This window comes from Danio rerio, chromosome 23 (genome assembly GCF_052040795.2).
Source record: "Danio rerio strain M-AB ecotype USA chromosome 23, GRCz13ab, whole genome shotgun sequence".
NCBI lineage: Eukaryota > Metazoa > Chordata > Actinopteri > Cypriniformes > Danionidae > Danio > Danio rerio.
In genome coordinates this window covers 48065001-48084364 of record NC_141043.1, presented here as the reverse complement: position 1 = coordinate 48084364, position 19364 = coordinate 48065001, and the positions used below count along the sequence as shown (strand labels likewise).

Below are 19364 nucleotides of genomic sequence, written 5' to 3'. Positions count from 1 at the left end.
TGAAACTAACAAAAATTATCAGAAAAACCTCTGTTTTCGTATTTGCAACTGTATTTAATACATAATCTTACTGTAAGCCTTTTAAATGTAAATATAATCCGCGCTGCAGGTGTTTGTGTTTGACCCTTTCGCATCTCAGAGTCTCCTGCTGCCACTGGCCAGATCGAGACGTTCTTCTCGAGTCATCCTCGCTGTTGCTCCCGCGACAAAAACAACGAGTGGACATGACAGCAGCACGGTGACAGCATTAAATACAGACACTTAAAACTATTACTTTAACACATTTGTGCCCAATAATGGGTTTTATTACTGTATCGCGATCGCGAATGAAAGTTTGCTGTTGTATTTAAATTTGAGGATGGGTAGATGGTTGTGATAGATGATAGTGTTTATGTGTTCTCTGAATACATGTTTTAAAAAACGTATGAGCTTTTATTAAACATTTATTCTGTTGATTTTGAATCTTGCACCTAACAAATATCCTTATTTAGAAGAAAAAAAACTGAAACTAATACTAAAACTAATAAAAAGTAAACTAAAGCTAAGACATTTTTTTAAATATAGAAACTAATAAAAACTAGTAAATCTGCCTCTAAAAACTAATTAAAACTAACTGAATTTGAAAACAAAAAGTCAAAACGAAATAGAAACTAAAACTATTGAAAAATCCAAAACTATTATAACCTTGCCAAGCCCCCATGTCACGTCAGCTTGGCTTGCCAAGCGGAGAAAAAAGGTTGTTGAAGAGCTTGTTGAACTGCAGACGCAGGAGACCCATCGACAGAGCTTAAACCCTCTCCTCTTTCAATGAAGTCGCTGGTGTGAAAGTGCTTTGGATTTCCAGTGAGTTATGTTGACAAAATTTGTGTTCACACCAAAAAAATACAGTTTGCAAGCATTAGGGTTGGGCCATTAGACGAATGCAGGGATCGCGATCTTCCGCCCCGCCCCGCCCCCGTTGCAAATCCGCTCGCGAAAAATACACACTCAGGCCCTGTTTACATTAATAGGTCTTAGTTTTTAAATGTCATTGTATAACGACAACGATCCACATCCACACTGGCGGGGACACACAGAGACGCACACACATTGTCGTGCGCTCGAGACAGCGGGTCCATGCAGTCAGCGGGTCAGTAGACTGCTTCAATCTTTAACTTTCACACTTGTACTTGGTCATTTTAGCAAACACCTCAGATACTGTTGGCTAGTTCCTGTTGGTTGTGCACCTTTTTTACCGACGCCATTATAAAGACACAGATCACTGCCTATTCACGAGTCCCGCAGAAAAAGTGATTGACAGGTGGTAATTATGTGTGTAACTTATTATTCATTTACTGTATGATTTGTTTATGATTTTGTTACATTTTTTTTCTTTAATCGAAAATCAAACCGTGACTTTAGAATCGAAAGTGTAATCGAATCGAGGATTTGGAGGATCGTGACACCCTTAATATAAAGTAGTTTAGGGCCTCACAGAAGTTTTTTTTGTTTAAGTTTAATTAACTGAATATTTAAAAATCAGAGTATATTATCGATGCATTTATTGGGTAAAATTGCATCCAATGTTTTTGGTCATTATCAATGCACCAGCAAAAACAGACCCTGCTACTTCAACAACGCTCACACCTTGTGCTGATGCACTGCTTCTGTGTTCAGTATGAAAGCTCTTATCTGTTAACATAGACGCCAAAAAAAGCATGCTCTGCTCACGCTTGCGGTGTGAAACAGGCTTGAGTCTTTCAGCACTCTCTCCGAAAACACTTGGTTGATCTCTGCTGGCATTCGCCACATGATCGTTCTCATCAGCGCCATTATTTGTAACTTTAAGTGGGTTTGCAAATCGGTGTACTTTCCATTGCTTCTTCCTCAAACTTTTTGCAACTCCTGCGGTCACAAAAGCCCCGTCATATCAACTAGTGCGCCTGAAAATCGTGAGCGTGTTGCGTCGGGTGTGCATGCCTCTATTGGAAATAACGAACTTGCACGAGCTTGCCTTAGTTAATAGCCCCAGTCATAGTTAGTCTAGTGTGTGAGGTTATTAGTCTTGGTGTACAAACTAGCGCACAGTTGGCATAACTTTTAGCTGCTGCAGTTTTGTTCCTTGCAGAAACGTAATGTTGAGAAGCCTTTACGATTAATTAACCGTGACGAATTAATTCGTGGTTAATGGTGAAACCGGTTAATCGTTGCATCACTAGCTGTGACAGTTTTAGGGAAATATAAACCTGCACCCGCTGGCCTGTCAACAACTCCGCTTGATAAAAAGCGTGTCTCCATAGAGTTTTCTAACTGGTGAATGACATGATCTAGTGCAGGGCTATTCAATTAGTTTGTCATGGGGGCCGGTTCATGAAAAGCATCCCAAATGAAGGGCCGGAGAGATATAACTTGCTATATCAGTGATGACACAACTACATATAAGAGCCCATATGCTGTATTTGTGCCCATAAAGACAGCCACGTTGGCTTTTTCTACATTGAAATGTTAACATAATGTGTTTTAAAACAATTGCATTCTCCAGTTGACTTTTTTTTTGTTTGTTTACAAACATTCAAAATGTTGCAAATCGCACAACAAAAGCAGTGCATTGCTCAAGTAGGCTTCTTCTTACATTCAGTGTTGGGGACGCCGGCCTCTCTATTCTGCCACCCTAGACGCGGATATATCCGAGGGCGCGGGTGGTAAGGGTAGTGTCGGGGACGCTGCCCTTTCTATTCTGCTGCCCTATACGCGGACATAACCAAGGGCGCGGGTGGTGAGGGTAGTGTCGGGGATGCCGCCCTCTCTATTGTGCCAACCTAGACGCGGATATAACCGAGGACGCGGGTGGTGAGAGTAGTGTTGCGGACGCCGCCCTCTCCATTCTGCCGCCATACACGCGGATATATAACTGAGGGGACGGGTGGTAAGGGTAGTGTTGCGGACGCCGCCCTCTCCATTCTGCCGCCATACACGCGGATATATATAACTGAGGGGACGGGTGGTAAGGGTAGTGTCTGGGACGCTGCCCTCTCTATTCTGCCGCCCTAGACGCGGATATAACTGAGGGCGTGGGTGGTAAAGGTAGTGTCTGGGACGCCGCCCTCTCTATTCTGCCGCCCTAAATGCAGATATAATCAAGGGGGCAGGTGGTGAGGGTAGTGTCGTGAACGCCACCCTCTCTATTCTGCCGCCCTAGACGCGGATATAACTGAGGGCGCGGGTGGTGAGGGTAGTGTCTGGAACGCCGTCCTCTACATTCTGCCGCCCTAGACGCGGATATAACAGAGGGCGCGGGTGGTGAGGGTAGTGTCGCAGAAGCCGCCTTCTCTATTCTGCCGCCCTCTTTGGACGCGCCGGCCCTGCTTGCAAGCGGAAAAGACATGATATGGGAACGGCTGCTGCTATAGTTAATCCGGTGTGTGTGCATATTAGCCACGCTGTACATACTTGAAACTTGAAACTAGCGCTCAGTTGGCAACTTGTCATAACTTTTCCGTGCAACAGAAATGCGGCTTAGAGAAGCCTTTACGATTAATTAACTGTGACGAATTAAAGCGCAATTAATAGTGAAATAAGCTAATCGTTGCATCCCTATTAATGATTACAGTGCATTGTGCAAAAGGCGTTTTCTACAAAACATATCCAAATGTTTTCTGAATTGAATAGACGCACGTCACTTCATAGCTATAGCGGTCGTTTTTCGACTAAACTAAATTTATTTTTATGTCTTGGTCACACTATTTGGAGGGCCAGAACAAATTGCCTCGGGGACCGGGTTCGGCCCGCGGGCCGCCAATTGAATAGCTCTGATCTAGTGTTATATCTAATCAGTGCGCACTCGCCTGTTCATGACTTAAGGAGACGTGGTTTTGGATGACAAGGGAGAGTCGTAAAATTTCTAAGCTATTATACCACCTACTGCACCTTTGAGTAACTAGTATTTCTACACATGGATCATTTCACAATAGTCTATATATTGCATAAAAAACGAAATCTCTCATTGTCAGATTGGTTTCCAGTATCGTGCAGGCCTAAAACAAATCAAGTCCTGTAATTAGAAGCGGGGGATTGATGATAGCAGTGATTTGCGCAGTTTTGATTTGATCCACATTCACAGCCGCCGCAGTGTGATGTGTTTATGATGAGCGTTTCCTCTGAATGAGCGTCTGCTAATGCTGTGAAAACACCAGCGCTAGCACATTTCAACGCCCGGGTTCACATCTGAACCTGTAAACTCTTTCCATCTGATGTGTCCTGATGAACGCGACACGTCAAACAGCAGCGAGTTTGACCAGCGCGGACCCTTTTACACAAAGAATAGGAAGAAGCTGGGAGGAGCGGGAAATGTCCCAGCATTCTGTCTGTCTGTCTGTCTCTCTCTTCCATTGTTTCCAGTGAAAACACAATCATACCCAGGAGAGAGTTCAGAGCCAGAGGAGTGATCGAGTGACATTTTCATTTATTACACACACACACACACACACACACACACACACACACACACACACACACACACACACACACACACACACACACACACACACACACACACACACACAGGCACGCACGCTGGCAGAATTCCTGCTCATTCCTGAGTGTCCGTCGAGCGGAACAGCAAAATTACAGCTCACACTGGACACACACACACACCCACACATACACACAAAAGTGCGCATACACACACAGAAGCGCACACACACACATACACACACACCTCTAATCAACTCATCGCTAATTACAGAGTGAGACTGACAGACTGAGAACTTGAAGAAGATCCAGCAGTTCACACACACACATACACACACACACACTCACTCACTCACACACATATATATGCATATACATTCACAAACACAAACAAACACACACACTCACATAAATATGAACATACACAAAGATGCACATAAATACACACATATATATACAAACACACACACATACACTCAAACACACACATGCACACACACGAACACAGACTCGCAAACACACACTCCCACACACAAACAAACCCTCACCCACACACACATACATACTGTACACACATACACTCTCAAACATACACTCACAAACACACACACAAACACATAATATATACACACATACATGCACACACATGAACAGAGACTCACAAACACACTTACACACACACACTCACATAATTACATACATACACACAGATGCACAATCGCACACACAAACACACATAAATACACAAACATAAACTCGCAAATACACATTCACAAACACACACATGCACACACAGACTCCCAAACACACACACATTCACAAACACATAAATACACACTTACACGCACAGTCCACGCACACATAAATACACACACACACACACACATATACATTCACATTACAAACACATAAATACACACATACACACAACAAACTCTCTCTCACACACACACACACACACACACACGCACAGATATATCCATATACACACACACAAGTGAGTACACACATATACATACATTTTACACACACATACACACATACACACACACACACACACACACACACACACACACACACACTTACATAGACACACACCCTCACACAAACACACACTCTATCGCCCTCTCTTACACACACTCACTCTCTCTCTGTCACCCACACACACTAAATAAACACCAATAAACAAATGACAGAATCTATTAAAGCCCCACGCTGCAGTGTTACAGTAGCTTTGTCCCCATATCTGATGTTTTACTGGACAGTGTTTGGACCATAGGGGAAAACCAGAGCACCGGGAGGAAACCCACGCCAACACAAGGAGAACATGCAAACTCCACACAGAAATGACCACTTAAAACAGCCGTGACTCAAACCAGCGACCTTCTTGCTGTGAGGCAACAGTGCTAACCACTGAGCCACAGTGCTGCCCATCAGTTAAAATACGACAACAACAAAAAACAAACAACATCAATCTGGGTGTCCTTTCTTAATAAACAGAAACGCACACACACAACAACACTCCGGCTCCTCCCATCTGGCATCTGATTGGATGAGAGGTAATGAGGCATGTGATTGGCTGGGGATGGCTTAATTAGGCTGTGTTCCAGATGCTCTCAGTTTAATTACGCTAACAAGCTTGACAAGCTCTCCAAAACAAACATTCTGGCAGCAACAGACTCCATTCAAACCCACTCACACACACACACACTCAGGGTTCCCTTCAAATAACGTTTTCCGTAGCAACCCGAAACTCCCCTGAACCAAACCAAAATCAGCACTGACAAAAGATAATATGACCGTTTACACATTTTCAGGGTTTGGAGACGCAGAAGTTGACAAAGCTGGAAGAACTTCTACAGTGGTCAACAAATGTATTTCATTCTGATCTGCTTTAATAAATTATTCAAATATTAAATTATTTAAATATTTCCCAAATTATGTTTAAGAGAGGAATTTTTTCGCAGTATCTCCTCTAATATTTTTTCTTCTGGAAAAAGTCTATTTGTTTTATTTTGGCTGGAATAAAAGCAGGTTTAAATATTTTAAGGTCAATATTATTAGCCCCCTTAAGCAATATATATGTTTGATTGCCTGCTGAAGAAACTACTGTTATACAATGACTATTAAACACAGTTCAGTAGTTCAGCTGTTTCTCTTTCTGTCATTTCATTCGTATTACACACAAATAATCTTTCTAATGTGTATCAGGGCTCAGGGTATCACTGGCCCCTATCCGCCAGTAACGATGAGCACGTTATTTTTTTCCATAACCTGGTAACAACCAGTACAGCCAACACAATCTCAAGGCAATTCGTAACTTTTTCATTTAGTGGCTAATTCGTACAAATTCGTACGATCTAATTCGTACATTTTAGTACGATTTGCATATCCCCCAATGACGGTTGGGTTTAGGGGTGGGGTTAGGTGCCACGCCTCCTTTTTAAAATCGTACATTTTCTTACGACTGAACTCGTACGAATTAGCCAAAACGTAAAATACTTACGTTTTCTCGTGAGATCAGGCTGGTACAGCCAAAAGATGGCAACATGGCGGCAACATCAAATGTCTGTATTTAAAGTCTTGGAAGCAGACAATTACATGGGTACAAATTTAAGAAATAATAAAAACAAAAAAGAATTGTCGTCAGTTTGGCAAGCCATTTTTATAAAAATTATTTAGAATAAAAAAAAAAATAAAAATAAAAAAATAATAATAATCATAATAATAATTTAGAATTGCAATAAAACACCAGCCCATTTTCCATACTGCTCTTTCGTTTGCATAAAATCTAGAATTTTGCTCATTATACATTTATTATCATTTTAAATGTTTAAATTCTAGATTCACAGACATCATTTTGCCACATTATTTAAAATATGTGGCTAAAAAATAGTTATTAACTTTTTTTTTTTTTGGTGGGGCCAGTGAAAACTTTGGCAGGGCAAGTAAAAATCTCAACCACTGGCCAAATTGGCCCAGTAGAAAAAATTCTTAGCGTTGAACCCTGTGTATTGTTTGGGTTTTTACCAGAATCGGGTTCAATTCCATGTCAGCAGCTCCTTTACAAATATTATTCCCAAGAAAAAACATGAATATGTTCAATACTTATTTCCATCACTGCAAAATAGTTACCCAAACTGCAGAAACAGAACATCCCCATCTGTGCAAACACTGCCTTCTGATGCGAAGTGCCGATAGTGAAGTGAGCAGTGTGAATGAGAAGCGGATCAAAAGCAGATTGAGTGTGAATGAGAAAAGAAACGGCTCCTTTAACTTTTAATCCGTTTAAAGCAAATCTGAGTTGAGGAGATTGAGGAAAAAGCCCTTAAAGAGGAAAAAGATGGAGAGGTCGGAGGTCACAGCCGATGATAATCCCGCTTTATCTCTCACTGCTGAGGACAATCTGTTTAACAGGATTGATGGAGATCGAGACCACCTCTCACACACACACACATAAGCACATTCACACACATGCATTCACATACGCGCACACACATTCTCACACAGACACATTGACAGACACAAATGCACACACATGCTGCCATTTATAACAACATTGTGCATTTGTTTGATAGATATTCAGCTTCATTTTCATAGATCTAGTCATGTTTGTCAGTTTTTATTTTCTATTCAGAAATGTCTGTATAGTTTTTATTTGTTCATTAATGTTGTTAAAGTTTGAGTAACACTGTTGGAAGTTTTTGCCCATTTATTTATTTGCTTTATAAAATACGTCTACGTAGTTTTCTCTGTTGTGTGATTTTTTTGTTTGCATTAAACTAAACACAAATGAGAAGCATCGGCTTGGAACATCTAAAAAAAGTTTTAAAAATAAAAATAAAAATATTTAATCACCAATATTAATACTTATAAATGGTTTGAAGTTTCCCTTTTCCTTCTTTTTTTCTTCACCTCCATCTATCTATTGATTTATTTACTTTTTTTTAAGGATTACTATAATTTTTTATTATTATTTGCCCTTTAAAAATTATTGTATTCATTTATTTAGTACATTTTTTGTAAACCTATTTGCTACTATTGTTTATGATTTGATGCTGTAGTGCAGTGGTTCTCAAACTGTGGTACGTGTACCATTAGTGGTACGCAGGCTTCCTTCTAGTGGTACAAGGAATAATCAAATATGTCATACAGTATGTACAACAAATGCTACATATATTTAAAAGTTTATCAGACATGGTTTATATTGGAATATGAGGACATATAGCCTATTTTACAGGTGTTAAATGAGGTTAATAAATAGGCCTATATACGTTAACACTTTACATTTAAGTATAGGAGTTTTTTTTACATTTTAAGAACAGTAACCTATCATTTTAAACTTTTAAAAGCACATTTTAATTTAAATGTTTCCATTTTTATTATTGTTTTTACATATAAGCACATTACAGAGTTAATGTTCAATCTGAACATTATTTTAGAACTGTACAGAGCTGTAGCTGCTTTACTGGGTCCACTAAGCGACTGTATCTCAACACTGCTCATTATGATGGTACTGGGAGACACTATTTTTCTGAGGTGATGCTTGATGAAAAGAGTTTGAGAAATACTGCTGTAGTGCATTTGCACTATAAACCATTGAACATTTTTGTAAAAGTCACCTCTGATTATGCTTGTAAAAGCACATTGTACATTCATTTTGATGACCTTAAACATGTTACAAAAAAAGAAAATATTAAAGAATTATAATATGATAAAATTTAGTCAATAATTACATTTTAGTTAAAGGTTACGTCATTTTTTTTGAAGGTAATTTTGTTTTGTTTTGTACATTTTGTCTATGCAGTTTTGTCATAAAACTGCCTTTAAACACCGGATGAACTTCACAAATCAACTTCTTTAATCAAAGAAAATTAAAATATTTTTTAATTTTAGCAATGAAATAAGTTAACAAGAACCTCCTTTACGCATTTAAAGATTAGTTTTTTAAATAAAAATATTGCTAACAAAAGTTTTAGCAAAGAATTAATTTGAAAAATAAACTTACTATGAACTAATTTACGTTTTTACTTTATTGCTTAAGCAGAAAACTTATCTCAGTCAACTTAAATTTAAAGTTTTCACATTTATTTATTAGAGATGTTCACCTTTAAGACAGTAGAGAGAATTGACAGGAAAGTGTTGGGATCAGAGAGAGGGAAAGCATCGGCAAAAGACCTCGAGGTGGGAATCAAACTCGGGTTCCTGTGAGCACTGGAGTATGTGTCGACATGTGTCTTATTTTTTAAGCAGAAAGCTTAATAAAACTATGATGAAAGTATGATTAATGTCAGTCAAGTTAAACCTTTAGCAATGAATTAAGTTGAAAACTTGAAGTAATTAAAGTTTTCGGTTCTTTGCAGCTGAAATAAAAGTCCATGTTATCTCAATCAACTGTAATTTTTAGCAATAAATTAACTTGGAAAAAAAACACTTTTAAATCAGTAAAGCAGAAATAAAAGCAAGTTTTATCTCAGTCAACTTAGTTTTTTAGCAATGAATTAAGTTGGAAAAAACCTTTAAACTAATTTAAATTTTCACATTTTTTCCACTAAAGCAGAAAATAAAAGTGTTTTATCTCAGTCAACTTTAATTTAAGAGATGCAGGTGTTTTTGTATGGTTTATTTAGTCTATTAACCTCTGACACACACACAGACACACACACACAAAAGAGCAGAACGCAGCATTTGAAAGCCAAATGTCCTGGGTTTGCCTCAGCGAGAGCAGCTGTGCAGAAACACACAGTGATTTACCGTGTTTCTCTGGAGTTCACCGTACTGAAGCAGCTCTTTATGTGCTTTGAGGAGCAGCGCTGGTGCTCTGAGAGCCGTAAGCTTCTTCTGCCGCTCTATTGTTCCTCCACAATAGACTTGAGCCGGGTGACCAGCCCACCAGATTAACTAACACAGCTGGTTAACTTCACCAGCACCAAATCACACACACACACACACACACACACACACACACACACACACACACACACACACACACAAACACACACACACACACACACACACACACACACATAAACACACACACACACACACACACTAGAGCAGCATGATGCTGGAAACACAGTGCGATGTCAATGCAGAAACTATACCTTGTAAAATCCTAAAACACACACACACACTCTCTCTTTCTCTCTGATAGCATGAGCTCACGAGATGACTTTTCCACACTCAAAAGCTTCCAATTATTTGGTTTGACTTTGGTCTGTTTTATGAGCTCTTCCTGTCGCACGGACGTGTAAAAAAGCTCAAAGGCTGGTGTAAATCTTGCGCTGAGAGCGGGACATGGCTCACCCTGATTTAAGAGCCGTTCCTTCATCCGTCTCTCTGCTGGACGCGTCCACTTTATTTGGACACTGTCAGATACTGTTGATCTTACAGGAGGACAAATGAAAGTCTCGTAATGAGCGAGCGCAGGAGAACACGGGCATTAGTGGACGCTACACGGAGGCCGCTCGGTGCTGTTGTTGTGTCAGAGTTTCAGGTTAATTAATGCGACTGCTGTGTATTTCTTGGAAATAATACAACACACAAAAAAAGAGCTGTCCGAGAATTGCTGAACACCTCGAAAAGCAGACCGGTTTAAGTTAATTATGATGTCTGGGAATGTGTTTGTGTGTGTGTCAAGGTAAATACACTGTAAAAAATCTGTATTTTTTGGCTTATTTATGGTTGTGAATTGCATTTTGGGATGTTGATCTCTGCTCTGTCCAGTTTTAATGTTGAAGCTTCAACTCTACAGTTTAACAAAGAGACTTTTATTAACTTTTTAGTGGTTTAAAATAATATAAAGTGTCAGATGTAATGTATAGAGGAGTGTAAAATGATTGAAAATGTTCTGCAGTTTATGACAAGGTTTCTGTAGCGTAATAAACAACACAAACCCAGATTAAAAATCTATTAAAAATGTTCATAAAAGTCACTTTTTCACACTTATTAAAGCTTAAAAGTTGTTGTGAAGAAAGATCAAGGTCCCATAGTGCAATTTAAAAGCAGAAATAAATGTGGAAAAATAAAAAATAATAAAACCAAGAAATAATAATAAAATAATAATAATAATAAAATCCAAAAAAATGCAAATTTAGAGATATATTTTTAAAGTGTTTAATATGCAAATTAAGGTTTTAGTTAGTGTTAACTAACATGAACAAACAATGAACAACACCTTTATTACAGTATTTATTAATCTTAGTAATGTTAATTGATAATTAGGCATGGGCCGGTATAAGATTCTGACGGCATGATAACATTGGATAAAAGTACTACAGTTTCACAGTATAAAGGTATTGCGTTTACTGCTTTAAAATAAGTTCTTTTAAATGTCTGGGTAAAAAACAAAAACCTTTTTCCCCTTTGAACACAATAGACTTTATTTTGTGAAACATTTAATATAATTTAGAGCAGTAAACACATCAGGCTGAATGATTTAAGTTAATCATTGACTTCTGCTGTCTTTATTAGTTTCATAAACACAGATTTCTGTACATTTTAAAATGGCCTCTTAAGATATTTTATTTGCTAGAGATACTGCTGTCCAAAAAAAAAAAAAAACGTAAATAAAAAAAAAAATCGTACACATTCCAGGTATTACAGAAAATTTCGGCGGCTTTAAAACATTGACTTTTCCAAACCGCGGTATACCTTGAAAACAGTTATCGTCCCACGCCTATTAATAATGAAGACATGTATTGTTAGTTTTTGTTAACTCAACAATGCATTAGCTATGTTAACTTTGAATTTTAATAATGCATTAATAAATATTGAATTATGATTATTAGATGCTTGACATTATAAAATACAACAGTGACGTGTGTTAATGTGCGCCAAGTATGTTCATGTCTATAGCGCTTTATATAATGTTGATTATGTCAAGCAATAACAGTATAACATAACTAGGCATGGGACGATAACCAGTTTAAAGGTTTGACCAATGCAATCTAACGGCAATTCGTAACTTTTTGATTCAGAGGCTAATTCGTAAGAATTTGTATGATCTAACTGGTACACTTTAGTACGATTTGCTTATCACCGAGTGACGGTTGGGGTTGGGGGTGGGTGCCACGCCTCCTTTAAAAATCCTACATTTTCTTACGACTGAACTTGTACGAATTCGTACAAATTAGCCACTAAACTGACAAAACGTAAAATACTTACGTTTCCTCGTGAGGTCAGGCTGGTTAAACACATTTTGGAAAAGTCAAGGTTTTAAAAGCGCTAAAATGTTCTGTTTTACCATACCCAAGGTGTAAGTCATTTTGTTAGGTATTTTGTGTTGAGTTGCTATTGTTCAATAAATGAAAGTGTGGCCTGATATTTTAGTTTGTGCTCAGATTAAACTTTCTGCACGGGTTATTTGATGACGATGCAGTGTTTTAGGTGGCATTATAATTTACTCAGTCAGTCAGTGTGTGTGTGTGTGTGTGTGATTGGATCGGACACTGATGGCATTTCTGCTGTTATTGGATGATTCCGGAACTGATTTGCTCTGCGGGACTCCAGGTGTCCTGGAGCGCCATGAAACGTGGAACGAATTCCTGACACACTCTCTCTATCACACACACACACACACACACACACACACACACACACACACACACATATATATGTATATATGACATGCTATCTCTCTCTCTCTCACACACACACACTTGCACTTATATACACGCACACATGTACATACTCTCCAACACACCCACACACTTACAAACACACACACACACACACACATTGCACACTCTATAACACACACAGACAAACTCACTCACGCAAACACACTCACATACAAATTCTTACACACTCAAATCACACACACATTCTCAAACACATACACTCTCAAAGACACACTCACACACACACGCACGCAAACACACTCACATTCACAGTACACATATATAGACTTTTGCACACATTCACGCTCACACTACTCTCTCACACAACATATTTACACACTCACATACACACACTTTCTTACACAACATATTTACACACACAAATACATGTGCCCACACACACACATTCACATACACAGTACACACATAGACTCTCGCACACATTCACGCTCGCACACACACACACTCACATAGACACTCTCTCACACAACATATTTACACACAAACACTTACACACCATCTCTCTCACACATATGCACACATTCACGCATACACACACACACACTTGTGCACACACTCTCTAACACAAAATATTTACACGCACAAATACATGCACGGACACACACACTCTCGCATACACAGTACACACATATAGACTCTTGCACACATTCACACTCTCACACAAAATATTTACACACAAACACACATACACCATCTCTATTACACACATATTCACGCATACACACACACACACTTGTGCACACACTCTCTCACACAACATATTTACACACACACACACACACACACACACACAAAAGCAATAAAAGAGTGAGTCTCTCTGAAAACACTAGCTGTGGGTTAATGATCACGAGATGAACCTTCACGAGGTCCACAAACAAGCGTCTGGAAGCCTGCGTGTGTTTTCTGGCACTTACAAGATCATAGAAAGCAAAACACTGACTTGAGGAACCTCTAATGAAATCAAGAATGCACACAGCGCTTTACATACACACACAATCTGCTGTACAGCCCAGTCCCACACACACACAATCACTGACTAAAAACAGCAAGAAACACATAGACAAGCAGACTTAAATAGTGTATTCTTAAAAAATATCAACAATAATATTTGTTTTTAATTTACAAATCTGTTTTTCAAATGAACAGCCAGACAATTAGTAGGTTAAGAACTTCAATATATTTATTTATCTTAAGACACTATTAACTTTAATAGATATTGATTCATCATCCCTGAATATCAATAAGAAAGATGTGACACTACACAATAAGGTTTCTTTAGTTAATATTAAAGGGATAGTTCACCCTTAACTGACATTTCTGTTATTATTTACTAACCCTTTACTTGTTCCAAACCTGTTTGACTTTCTTTCTTCTGTTGAACACAAATGAAGATATTTTGCAGAATGCAGGAAATCTGTAACCATTGACTTCCATTGTTTTTCCTACTATGGAAGTCAATGGTTACAGGTTTTCAGCTTTCTTCAAACTATCTTCTTTTGTGTTCTTCCTAAAAGTTTGGATTGTGTAAATGTGTATGAACTATCTGTTTAATGTGTTTACTAACATGAATAAACCATGAACAATGCATTTACTGTAGTATTTTCTCATCTGTGTTAATGTTAATTAAAATAATGTCAATCATTGTTCATGTTAACTCCCTGTCTATTAACTAATATTAAAAACAACCACTTTGCATTTTAATAATGCATTCCTAGATGTTAAACTATGATTAATAAAAGATACACAAGCATTGCTCATCTTAGTATATGTTAACGTTATCTTATTCAACCTTATTGTAAAGTGTGACCCAGAAAAAGTCACCACCTTGTCTGAAACTGATTGAAATCACAGTTACAATTGTACCTCCACATGCATTCAGTATAGACAAATACAGTGTAAAAATTATATATAACGTTAATCCTAGAGTTGATAGAAACCACACTGACATGTCAAGAGCAGAACTCAATACACATTTCATAAACAGACAATCGATACCCATCCTACCTTCCTCAGCCGAGACGAGTCCAGTCGACACCATCCAGAACCAGGAAAGAGCCATAATCCAGCAAACACGATCCATCTCAAACCCTGAAGAAATCTGCTGTCAGCTCATTAGATTCAGATCACTTCAGTCTCTCTGATATGATCAGTCCGCTTCGACAAACCTTTAACGCTGACCGTTTACGTTAAATTAAAAACTTTTGTCGGTAAAATCTCCAGAGAACCAGCTCATGGGAAACTTTCGCCTTTAAACTTTATTAAATGACTGCAGGATATATTTCTAACATGTTAATATAAAACTACATCAGACTAAATCTAAGCTAAAAGCGGATAAATTCCGATTTTGGGGGCTGAAATACAATCCTGCGCGTATGTGCGTGAACGCGCGCGCGTCCCCTAAACTCCCATTAAAAACTTTCTAATCCAGGCGGTGCGTCTTTTGTCCGTTTAAAGTTGTTTGTAATCCACTCCTCGCTTCGGTGAAACACCGTACAATCCCACTGAAACCACCGACAAATTCATTCGAAGGACTTCTAGCGCGGAGTTTCAATCGACGCGAACTTTCCCTCTGGACTGAATGCAGAGGTGGATGATCGCGAGGCTGAGGACTGCGGCAAGCCCCACCCACAGCTAGAAATAAACAACGCCTATTGGTCAACTGGGCTGTCTGTACGGTTGAAACATGAGCGCGCTTATGAAGAGCGACGAGCAAAAATGTGATGATGAGTTCATTCAGTGTTTTTAAAATAACGGAATACAGCGCTGACGATACACGGTTGTTGCTAGAAGGGATACAGCTGTAGAAGTATTTATATTATTTATTAAATTTACCATTTACTGTATTTTCTCCTACCCCAACCCTAAACCTAACCATCACAATAACTCAAAACAGAAATTATAACGAGATTTATTTATGTTATTTATTAAATTAACCATTAATACTGTTTTAATAACGTGTACCCCAACCACAAACCTAAACCCAACCATCCCAACAACGAAAAACAGTAATTACAACGAGATTATTCATAAAATTTATTAAACTGCCCAATAAATTGTATTTTATTATTGTCTACTCTACTCTTACCCTAACCCTCACAGTAATAAAAACAGAAATTATAACGATAATTATTCATATAATTTATTAAATTGCCCAATTAAATTGAATTAAATTAAATTTATTTTAATTTAATGGTTTCTTTCTTCTGTTGAACACGAAAGAAGATATTTTGAAGAATGCTGTTTGCTGATATTGACTCCGAACACGATGGAAGTCAATGGATGGAAGCTACTAGCATTTTTCTAAACATCTCCTTTTGTGTTCAGCAGAAGAAAGGAACTCACATAGGCTTTGAACATGTGAAGGGTGAATACATAATGATGGCAGAATTTTCTTTTCAGGGTGAACTATAAATTGTAGCCTATGTGGCAAAACTTGTGGTGTTTTGATAAATCTGGTAAAAATTGTAGCACACCCAAAAATGAAAAATAACACTATTTACTCACCTTTAAGTGGTTTTAAACCAATAAAAGTTTCTTTATTCTCTTGAAAACTGAAGAATATTCTGAAAAAGGCTAAAATTCTGAAACCATTGATTAAACACACAGTAAAAATATTCTGTATTTTGTGATTCATGTTATTATTTAGTATTTTCCCCTGTTTATTTCTGCTTTTGAATTGCATTATGGAAGCTTGATCATTCTTCCAGCAACTTTTAATCTTGATAAATTAAAAAAAGTGAATTTTATGAATATAATAGTTTGCAATGCCATATTGGCTGGGCCGGTGTTGTACAACTACACGGTAAAAAGTTATTAGTTACTTAAAGTAAGTAAACCAATTGCCTTAAAAGCAACAAGTTGACAAAAATAAGTAACCCTGTAACTTGGAACAGTTAAGTTGACTTAATTTTTATAATTATGCCAATTGTACTCACCTTTTTAAAACCAACTAATCCCTTTTTACAGTGTCAGACTATTTTAGCACGTCCATAATTCCAATAATATGTATTTGGTGCTTCTTTACGTCTATAAAATCTACAGTTATAGCCTGTATTGAATTTAGGAGTCTGGAGGAGCAGATTTATTTTACTGTATGTCATTTTGCGATACAGAAAAGTTGGGGAAAAATCAAATATAATAAAGGTGTATTGGAAAAAGTGATTAGTTTACTTTTATTAAGACAATGAGTACAATTTGCATAATTAAATATTAAGTCAACAGTTCTAAGTTACAGCAGGGTTACTTACATTATTTTTTGTAAAGTTCACTTGTTGCTTTTAAGGCAATTGGTTTACTCGCTTTAAGTAACTAATAACTTTTTACAGTGTACAAACGATGCTACAAATATCTTGTAATAAACTGACAGCAGTCATTTTTACATATTTATCTTATATATTATTTTTTATACATTATATTATTTAAAACTACTAAACTGTCAATAAAGTCACTTTGTTAAACTGTAGAGTTGAGTTTTCAACATTAAAAGTCGACACAGCAGAGATCAACATCCCATAACGCATTTCAAAACCACAAATAAACTGAAAACACTTTTATTTATTTTTTTAAATACAGATATATTTTACAACGTAGAAAAAAAACAAATACTATGGAAGTCAATGGTTACAGGTTTTCAGCATTCTTCAAAATATCTTCTTTTGTGTTCAACTAATACAAATCAAACAGATTTGGAAACAAATGAGTAGTGAGTGAATGATAAAAAAATGAGTGAACTATTCCCAAGTCCCTGTATCTGAAAAGTTTCAAAGCACATAGCCTAAGTTGTTACTGTACATAGTAAATACCGAACAAAATCCCAGACCTAATGATGGAGTAGACATGAATGAATTGTCGTAAAGCAGGATGATTGCAGTGTTTGAGAGTGTTGTGGTGTGTTTTGATGCGCTTTATGGCCGTGTTTCTCACGCTGTGATCGGAGTGTCAATCTCCTCACGCGCTCCCGCGAACTTTAACACGTTCGGCGCGCTTTTGTTCACGCGCGTTAAAGATCCATTAAAGCTCGCGCCCGACCGAGAGATGAGAGACAGAGAACCGGAGATGACGGCAACACGAGAGAAACGCACAGTCGCGCACACACACACATTCTGACACTCACTATTACAGACACAGGCAGACTCACTCTCTCTCCCCTCTCTCTCTCTCTCTCTCTCTCTCTCACACACACACACACACACACACACACACACACACACACACACACACACACACACACACACACACACACACACACACACACACACACACACACACACACACACACACACACACACACACACACACACACACACACACACACTTTTCTAAGTAATTCATAGTGCAAAATATTATAATAAAATGTATTATACTGTATATGTTATTAGCAAAATCATGTTAAGGAATGCTCCAGCACACTGTCGTGTTAACTATAGTAAACAGACCAACTCAATACTGTAGTATACTTTAGTTTTTACTGCAGTAAACTGAGCTGTATTATAGTATAAAATAACATACAGTCGTAGAAAACTACAGTGTAGGGCTTTTTGTTTATATTACTATAGTTGTTGTGTTTCCATAGCGACTGTAGAATCACCAAAACAGTCAAATTACTGTAGTTGTTGTGTTTCCATAGCAACTGTAGAATCACCACAACAGATCAATTACTATAGTTGTTGTGTCACCATAGCAACTGTAGAATCACCACAACAGATCAATTACTATATTTGATGTATTACCATAGCAACTGTAGAATCACCACAACAGATCAATTACTATAGTTACAATAGCGACTGTAGAATCACCACAACAGATCAGTTACTAGGCAGTGACGTAGTAGTGCTGTCGCCTCACAGCAAGAAGGTCGCTGGGTTGCTGATTTGAACCTTGGCTCAGTTGGTGTTTCTGTGAGGAGTTTGCATGTTCTCCCTGCCTTCGTGTGGGTTTCCTCCGGGTGCTCCGGTTTCCCCCACAGTCCAAAGACATGTGGTACAGGTGAATTGGGTAGGCTAAATTGTCCGTAGTGTATGAGTGTGTGTGTGAATGTGTGTGTGGATGTTTCCCAGAGATGGGTTGCGGCTGGAAGGGCATCCGCTGCGTAAAAACTTGCTGGATAAGTTGGCGGTTCATTCTGCCGGCGACCCCGGATAAATAAAGGGACTAAGCCGACAAGAAAATGAATGAATTTGAATGCGTTACCATAGCAACTGTAGAATCACCACAACAGATTAGTTACTGTAGTTGTGTTACCATAGTGACTATAGAATCACCACAACAGATCAA

The 19364-nt window shown here is 38.0% G+C and overlaps 2 protein-coding genes across 2 annotated transcripts in view; one reads left to right on the top strand and one right to left on the bottom strand.

Annotated features, from left to right (window-relative positions):
* The window catches only part of ephb4b (eph receptor B4b), a 46798-nt gene extending 31627 nt beyond the window's left edge, over positions 1–15171 (bottom strand). The window contains 1 exon segment of the mRNA NM_131417.1: positions 15096–15171. Coding sequence (NP_571492.1) covers positions 15096–15171 — 76 coding nt within the window.
* Positions 1–19364, top strand: part of tfr2 (transferrin receptor 2) — a 1009002-nt gene that overhangs the window by 779390 nt on the left and 210248 nt on the right. The window lies entirely within an intron of this gene.